The 9240-nt window shown below is 35.3% G+C and overlaps 1 protein-coding gene across 4 annotated transcripts in view; it reads left to right on the top strand.

Annotated features, from left to right (window-relative positions):
- The window catches only part of FBXL4 (F-box and leucine rich repeat protein 4), a 49415-nt gene extending 42000 nt beyond the window's left edge, over positions 1-7415 (top strand). For all 4 annotated transcript variants that reach the window (XM_026666590.2, XM_087943036.1, XM_026666591.2 and 1 more), the window contains one exon: positions 2077-7415. In XM_026666590.2, coding sequence (XP_026522375.2) covers positions 2077-2240 — 164 coding nt within the window. In that variant the 3' untranslated portion in view covers positions 2241-7415. The remainder of the gene's footprint in view (positions 1-2076) is intronic.
- The last annotated feature ends 1825 nt before the right edge of the window (positions 7416-9240 follow it).

A 9240-nucleotide genomic window follows, 5' to 3' on the forward strand; every position in this document is an offset into this window, starting at 1 on the left:
TAATTCTAGCAAAGTTCACACATATTTAAAAGGCCTAATATGTAAAACTGTTCAGGCACGGAAGGAGGAATAACAATGCATTTTTCTTTTGACGGCTTCTTAGATGCTATAAACTAAAAAAAAAAAAAAAAATGCCTCCCACATTTTCCTAGAATGCCAAAAGTTCCAACTGTCCCCTTGTGCCTGTCAAAACCATCAGTTTACTTGACAGTTTCAGAATGCAGTTACTCAGTTTCTGTACAGAAATAAGCACATTAAAAACGTCACCCCTCCCCCACCCCCACTAGAGAGAGACAATAACATAACTACCTGAGTTTTCCAGAGCTCCCATTATAAGGATTTCTTCAACCCTCCTTCCCGTCTAAGTTAAAAACTGGGGCACGAGAAGCCTTCCGTATGCAGCCATCGCATTCAGGTTGTTGGGAAGGAGGCATCCTATGTGCATTTTTGTCTGTGCCCTGCTCATTGTGCTAGTTAGGTTCTTTCCACCATTAGTCTGAATTATTATTATTATTTTTTTATCCCTCCTGTATTATTTCTATAAATAAGTCAAGCTGGAAAACATGCCCAATATTCTTTCCTTCTCCTATTTTCCATGCAACAACAAGCCCGTGAGATGGGTTGGGCTGAGGGAGGGTGATTGGCTCAGAGTCACCCAGACAACTTTCATGCCTAAGGCAGAGCTAGACCTCACAGTCTCCTGGTGTCTAGACTGGTACCTTCACCTCTAGACCAAACTGGTAGCTTATTAGTGCTGCTGCTATTTTATTTTTATTAAGGATATCATCCCCAATAGGCAGGGGACACAATAAAGTCTAACAATGTTCATATCATAGAATAGAATAGAATACCTTTATTGTCATTGCATTCCACGAATACAGTGATATTTGAAAGCTACTCCAGCACAGTGCCCCAAACATTACATCACAATCACACTACAGAGTTTTAAAAATTAAAATAATTATAATGATAATAATAGGACTAAATCACAAATGTACTGTTTGATTCAAGATAATTACTGCCTTGGAAAAGAAACTGTTTCTCAATCTATTAGTCCTCATTTTAAGACACCTACAACGCCTCCCTGATGGTAACAGATCGAAATATGAATGTCCAAGATGAGAACGGTCTGTGGAGATTTTTAATGCTCTAGAGAGGAGTCTGGTCTTCGCAATGTCTTCCAAAGAAGAAAGAGAACAACTGATGATTTTTTGTGCTGTGTTTATAACTCTCTGGATCAATACAACAAATAGAACAAATGTAATTTGTTTTTATTCAAAAACTCTTAAATTAATAATGCAGTCCTTAAATTAATAAGGACTGTACACTCCAGGAGTATGTTTGTGATATATAGCTTATCCTTAAGTGAAATCAGTGTCAAAATATATCGTCTTGAACTGTATCCTAAGATTACAGTTTATGCTCATTTTAAGTAAGATAGCCTTATAATTGCATGGTAGATATGCCACAGATTACAATCTAGCTATGCTATCTTGACCATTGATTTTTCACCACTTGGCCTCAAGCACAGATACCACATTATTAACTAAGTAAGCCACATTTTACAATCGTAGATTTTTTATGTTGCACTTTCTGGGGTGACAGTGATCTTAATTGGTCAACATAATTGATAAGATGGAGTCAATACTGTTCATTGAACAAACTCTGTAGTTGAGCTGGAAAAGAGAAAGATTAGTTAGTGGAGAAAATGATAAAATGGGTCCTTTTTGTTGATATTAAAAAGTTCATGGGATTAAATGTCATGGTTTGCCAAACCATCCAATGAATTGTAGAGTTGAATGAAGATCTGATTCTTTCATCTCTATTCCATGTTGGCTCAATATTATTTAATTTATATTCCAGCTTTCTATTTATACCAGTATTCAAAATGACTTATAAGAAATGCAGAATATAAAACAAAAATAATTTTGACTATGGGTTGCAGCAGGAAAAAAAAAGTTCCTACTGTTTGATATTAATTAGGAACACTGTCGCCTTCTTTAAAGAGCCCAGTGATTTTTGTTTCTGTAGATATTCCTTCTTTTTCCTTTAACTTTTTGCTCTCTTCTTTTCCAGGGACAAGAATGGTAAGCCCGGCTTCTTTAAGGAAATTGTTGGAGTCTTGTAAAGAATTGTCCTTACTTGATGTGTCCTTCTGTTCACAAATTGATCACCGAATTGTCCTAGAACTGAATGCCAGCTTCCCTAATGTGCTCATCAAGAAGAGCTTCACTCAGTGACTCAATTCATATGTTGCTATATAGGAATGATCTGATGATTCTGCTTCCTGGGAATTTGTAATGATTTTTTTCAAAGAGAAAATATATATATATTTTTGTGAGGCATGGGGGAAAGGCTAATTATTAATATGAAGGTGAAATATGAAAGATTTAAATAATGGCCAAACATTTATTCCTGACACAATACTTGTCAAATGATTACTGTTGAAACCATCTTGTAAATCTTAGAAGATATACACTTAAATGTTCATTTAAATAATACTACTATTAAAATAATACAGTTGAGAAGTGGAAAATAAAATCATTTTAAGTTCTGATATTCACCTTTAAGATATAAATATTGGAAGAACTTAGAACCTGAATGTCTTGAAGTATGAAACCTATTTTATTCAATAGTTTCATCAATCCATTCAGACTGAGAGCCTTGGTGTTTCTAGTAAATGCAATATAATAGCTGGTAGAGATTCTCAGTCATCCAGGTCATGGTTGTCCCAAAGGTGTTTTTTCAGGAGGCAACTGGAGGTTCTTGTTTTTTATTTTGAAGACATTTCACTTCTCATCCAAGAAGCTTCTTCAGCTTTGACAGGATAGTGGGGAATGGAAGAATTTATATTCCTTGCAAACAGCTGGTCATTTGCCTCCTTTTAGAAGGTTGTTGAAGCACTTGGAGAACCTCCAAGTCACCTCAGAGTCACCTGAGTAGTGCTCCTGGTTACTGTAGTCTGCATTTTTTTCCCCTCTGGAAATCTATTCCTATTCCTACACCATTCAAAGGGTGTTCATCCCAAATTGTATAGCTAAAATGACCTGGATGACTGAGAAGCTCTAGACTTTTGCCTCCTGAAAAAAGCACCTTTGGGACAACATAATGAGTTGTTTATCTTAGAATTTAATTACCATTTAAAGTTTTATTTATATATTTATTTTTAAGGGACTGTTTCACTAGACTGAAGGAACAGCCCACTAAAGTTCCCTGATAGTCTCTAATGGAGCTGAGAATTTCTCCCCCAATTTCATTTGCAGAGCTCCGATAATTTCTTTTCTATCATATTATCAGTCATGAAAAAAGAAGGAGATAAGCATGCTGCCATTTGAAGTGTTTTCCATTTGCCTCTCTTTGCTCACTGCTTGAATTCCAATACAAGATGTAACATTAAGGGATCTCATTATTTTGGAACATTAGCAAATATGTTTAGAATTGAGAATTTAGAACTGCATCAATGTGATAAGAATTACCAACTTTAATCAAACGAATGATTTTGGGGGGTGGAAATGATTACCCAGTTGATTAGGGGGTCTGAAAACAAATTTAAATCATTAACTTTACTAGTACAGCAATTTGGTTAGAGCTATTTTCTACACATACAGTGAAATATCCAAATTATAAAAGACTTTACATCTTTTTTAATCTTTCTGTTGGTCAAATATTAATAGTATTCATATAATGATAATTATTTGAGCTTTGTCTAAAATAACTCAGATATTTGAGTTGTATGTAATTGTGTCCATTTTCTGAGCAAGTTTCATTTCTAGCAGGATGGGCTTCTCTTTCCTTGCTCTCCAAATTTCTTCATATGTTTGGAAGATTCACATGAACTATTTGTGGATTTGGGGATAAAAAAGGGAAGCCAACTTGATCAATGATATTCATTTGTGTTAACACTGGATGTTATGTTTTCACTTTTTATCAGTAATGCTAATACTAAATGTTATACTTCACTACTGAACAGTCCAGTATGCATAATTCTTATAATGCATTCAATAATTTTATTTTTAAAACATGCTGGAAATTGTAAATTTTTGTTTGTTCCAATACAGATTATTAAGTCAGCTTTTGTAGAAACAAACCTTTCAGTCATCTTTGGGGATTCCACTACAATTCAAAAACATTATTCTTGTAGTTTTCATTTCCCCCTGCTCAATGAGGTCAGCCAAAAACATTTGAAAAATAGAATCTGGCTTTTTGGCAGCAGTGGTTGTTTCAGATCAAAGCTAGCAAATTTAACATTTGCTAGGTGTTGCCAACCTTCCTCACTGCTGTCACCTCTTTTCTCTCCTATCTTATGTTAAGTTTTGGCCAGTGATGATAGAAAAACTTTACTGAGAAAGCTGCTATTTTCCTAACAAATCATGAAACAAGCCAAGTAAAATCACTATTACATTGTCAATCTTATTTTTCAAATATTTGTTTTCATATGAACTATCATGATACTATGATTTAAAATTTTGTTGTACCCCTTACATTTCTCTGGAATTTAAACCAGCATACCTATTTTTTTAATTGTGTCTGCTCTCTACTTATGCTATTTCGTAGCCAGTGGTAAAGAAGGAATAAAGGGTTCTCTTTTGAATGTACTTTCATTCTTAAGAAAGATGCTTCTGAATATAGTATTTTAGAAATATACTAAATTTTAAATTGGATAAGGAGGATCCCCTGAATAAAAGGGGATCCAAAGTATTAATTTACTTGCCCCCTTTCAGGTTTTGTGAATCTTTACACATCTTTAAAATGAATTCTACCAAGCTTCAGGTGGAGTCTGCTAACAGAAAAGGAATCCAAATGAATAAATAGCAATATGGTTTAGTGCTTGTTTCAGTTATTAATTAAACAAAGTGATCCAATCTTTACCGCTTTAGATTGAGTAACTGCATGTACCATCTTTAGTTGCAACAAACTAATTCTTACTGTAATTGGCAAGTTACTCTATTTTGTTTATTTATTTATCAAACTTATCTACCACCCATCTCACTGTCAAGGGACTCTGTAAGAAGTTTGATTCATTCTTTTATGTCAACTTACTTCAGGATTTGAGGGTCTTCTAGCATAAATTTCTAGGTTCGGGTCCTGTCACAATGTTTATGTGCAGCTTAAGTCTGGATTTTCAGCTGAGCATTCCAACACATTGAATTCATTCTTCATTCTCCTTCAGACTTTCTCTTGTAGTGTGTTAGTTTGAAGTAATTATAATGCTATATAATTCACTTTTGCTTCTGCTGATGGTTAGAGGATCTGATATACTATTATAGAATTCTTTGCTACAAAGCAGAATTTATACTTTCTTCAGTGATATTTAGCTCTCCAACCATGATGCTGCCATCTCCATGCTTAATGACATGTTGGTTTCCCATTGTTTACATAATAATAACCATATAGACCCCAAAGTTCCATTTTAAACTAGTATTTTTTTGGAACATTCTTCTAGAAGTCTGGAGATTTATTTAGATTTTTTTTTTAAGCAAATTTGAAATTATCTGTTTAACAAATTTGAGAGTATGTCCTTGTTAATCAGACATGGCTCCTTTCCTGCTATTCTCATTTGATTCTCATTTTTTCCATGGTCTTGAAAAAAATTCTTTAGTGTGGCATAATGTGCATTGAGGATCTTTGTGGTAAAACTCTATTATAAAGAGGGTAACCAGGATTCATGGCAAACTCTGATTATTTAAAGAATTGGGAGAACACAAGTAAAACTCTGAAAACATTTAGGGGTAAAGATTAAAAAAACCGCAAAAAGGGGCAAATGTTTTATACAGAACTTTAAATTGTCAGTTGATCCTGATTGTTTTTCTTGAAAAACCTTAGAAAACATTCAGGAAACAGGACATCTGTTTTACCTGAGTGTATGTTTTCAGATTTTTTTTCTCATTCTGCAGAAGATTCAGGAACTGAAAAGATGTGTTGATCTTAATTTTATTTTGAGAGATGCTTCCAGATAGCATCAGTCCAGTTTCATTTAGCTATTTTTTTCCTGTGAATTGAAGAGGGATTGGTAAAAAGGGATTCCCCCCCTCTGGAGGATTAGGTACAGGGGTACATTACTGTATTTATTTGTGTTTGACAACTATTACTGACCACTAAAACATATAAAGAGATTGCTGCAATATTTTTTCCATGATGGCAATGATGACTAGCAATATTCTCATGCTGTCCTGTTTAATTTAAGATTCTTCCCTATATCTGCTTATTACCCTATGTGTTCCCATAGATAAAAAAATAAAGTGTGTATGTGTTGATCTATTCTTAAAATGTTTAAATCTTTCTGTTTTGCTGACAAACGCTAAATGTGCTATTTTTGTTTTGCATTTTAAAATATATTTTGAAATATGAATTCAGGACAATTGCATATTATATTTATACATACCTATTAACAAGAAGATTGCTTATTTGGGTTATTCATATTTACCAATATTAACATTTTAAAATGAACTATTCTGTGTAGCTCATGGTGAGCATGTTTTATTTTTAAACAAACACTTGGATATATGTAACTGTAAAATAATATTAAGACTATACTGATTAAAAGTTGTGCCTTTCAATTTTACAACCAACGGAATATAGGATTCTTAAGGGCAAAGTATCACTGATGTCAGTGAAAAAATAGTTTTATTTAGGATGCAACAACACCTTTGTTTACATCCCAGACTAACCATGCTTCATAAAAACTAGATTAGTTCCATAATGTTTGTCCAGAAATGAATTAAACTCTGTTGAGATTATATATTTGCTCTTCATTATCCTAATCTACTCTGCACTGATACCACTCAAAGCTCTTTGAAAGAGATGCGAAGACACGGAGGTGGGAATGTGATTGGATTGTCATGCCCCTGTTGGAGACTGATTCTGAGGGAGAGGAGGAACAGCTGACAGGGAGTGGAAGTGTGGCTCCAGAGGTTGTGGAGGATGCTGGGGAAGGGCAGAGACCAGCTGGGCAGTCAGAGGAAGACCCAGGCCCATCTCCTCTCCATCCTAGGACATGCAAGGAGGAGAGGATAAGGGAGAGACGTGAATGGCATGGTCTAGGGGGAGGAAAGGGCCTTAATCTTCTTCATGGGATGCAGCTGTGAGAACTGGTTAAAAGAATGGACATGCGTATGGGCCAGTGCTGGAAACAAAGCATGGAAATATCTCTAGTCTGTCGTTCCTCTCTGAGTTTGGCATCCTTCCCAGTGTGTGTTGCGATATCTCTGGACGTCTTCAACCCCTTATCTTGCCTGGTTCCCTTAATTGCTTCAGTGTGGTTTGTGTTGTTTTTACTCTTTATAATTTATAGGAATTTTTAGTTTAAACGGCATTTCCTCCTTTTTGTAACTGCTTGTGGGGGAGTTTTTTGTCTCCAGTCAAGGATATTTGGAGTTTTGAAGCAAAGTGGAGGAATAAAAGGAGCTTCACCTGTTTTTGTGACTGTGTTTATTTTGTATCCTACTCTGGGTCATCACAGGATTTTGAAGTAACTGGACTTGATCTTTGAAGAAAGGCCTTGGAAAGTGGAAAGTAGCCTTTCAAATACATGTAGTCCTTGACGTACAACAGTTCATTTAGTGACCTTCCAAAGTTAAAACAGTGCTGACAAGTGACTTATGACCATTTTTTACAGTTATGACCTTTGCAGCAGCCCCATGATCATGTGATCAAAATCCTGATGCTTGGCAACCGGTTCATATTTATATGACCATTGCTGTGTCCCGGGGTCATGTGATCCCCTTTTGTGACCTGACAAGCCAAGTCAATAGGGAAGCCAGATCCACTTAACAACCGGGTTGCTAACTTATCAATTGCAGTGATTCACTTCACAGATGTAGCAAGAAAGTGCGTAAAATGGGACAAAACTCACTTAACAAATGTCTCCCTTAACAACATACATTTTGGGCTCAGTTGTGGTCGTAAGTCGAGGACTACCTGTATCCTGTAGACATACTGTTCACTGATTCTGGGCTGCAGTAAGGAAGTCTAAAAATTTCTAAAGAGTTATATTGCACTTAACCAGAATAACCAAATGTTGCACAAATTAGTGTTTTCAAGATAACATTGGTTTCTGCCACCTTTTCACCCAGACTTAGAGGAGCAAGGTTAATGATGTCTAAAATAACCAATATTGGCTTCAAAATGGCAGGCAAAACTCTGCCCATTTTTATGTGCAGGCAATGTATGCTAAAAAAAAAAAAAAAACAGGCATGATAAGCTCAAAAACAACAACACAACAACCCAGTCCTTCCCCTTTTACTAATATTGAACTCAATAATACCTTAAGAATCAGAGACCAAAGCCTTCCGAGAGATTCCAATGCACCAATTGGCACAAAAACAACCTCTATAATAATATTTGGAGGCTATTAAGAACACAGAACAGCAAAAATAAATGTACAGATGTTATACTGAAATATTAGGCTTCAAAAGAGAGAGTAGAAAGATAAACATGAAGGAAACAAGATGTTTGAGCATTTACTTCATGGATTCTTAACAGCCCTCTATAGATACTGCCCCTAGGAGTATGGAGGGATCAGATTTCTCTGCATTCTGGAAATTTTGCCTCATTATTTATTTTTTAATTTATATTAAAAAAAATTCATGGAATAAAAGAAAAAAAGGAAAGTGCAAGAAAATGAAAAAGTAAAGAAATATATATATATATATATATACTATATCTTGCAAATTGATTGTGCTATACCTCCCCTCCTCTTATTCTACAGTGAGTTACAAAGGTGAATGTCTGAATTTCTTCTATTTATCTATCTATTATGCACCCGAAATATGCTTTACTCGTTGTCCCCTGGCAATTGTGTTTGCATATCTCCATCAAGTTCATATTACTTATTTTCTACAGGCTTGATTATTTTCTTCCCCTAGATTCCAAACAATAGCAATAGCACTTAGACTCATATATCTCTTCACAGTGCTTTACAGCCCTCTCTTAAGTGGTTTACAGAGTCAGCATGTTGCCCCCAGAAATCTGGACCCTCATTTTAGCAATCTCTAAAGGATGGAAGTCTGAGTCAACCTTGAGCCGATGAGAATTGAACTGTCAAACTGCTGCCAGTCAGCAGAATTAGCCTATAGTACTGTATTCTAACTACTGCGCCATCACGGCTCTCAAAGGCTTTCATCAGAAACAGGACGAGTTATTCTAATTCAGGGATTTAGGTTTTAGGCCTAGAATGTGGTGGTGGTGGTGGGATATGTTTCAAAAAGAAAGTCGTGATCTAACCTTTTCTTTTTACAAGTC

The sequence above is a fragment of the Notechis scutatus genome, chromosome 1 (assembly GCF_049901735.1).
Source record: "Notechis scutatus isolate UNSWTSFEM ecotype Mainland chromosome 1, rNotScu1.2, whole genome shotgun sequence".
Classification (NCBI taxonomy): Eukaryota; Metazoa; Chordata; class Lepidosauria; order Squamata; family Elapidae; genus Notechis; species Notechis scutatus.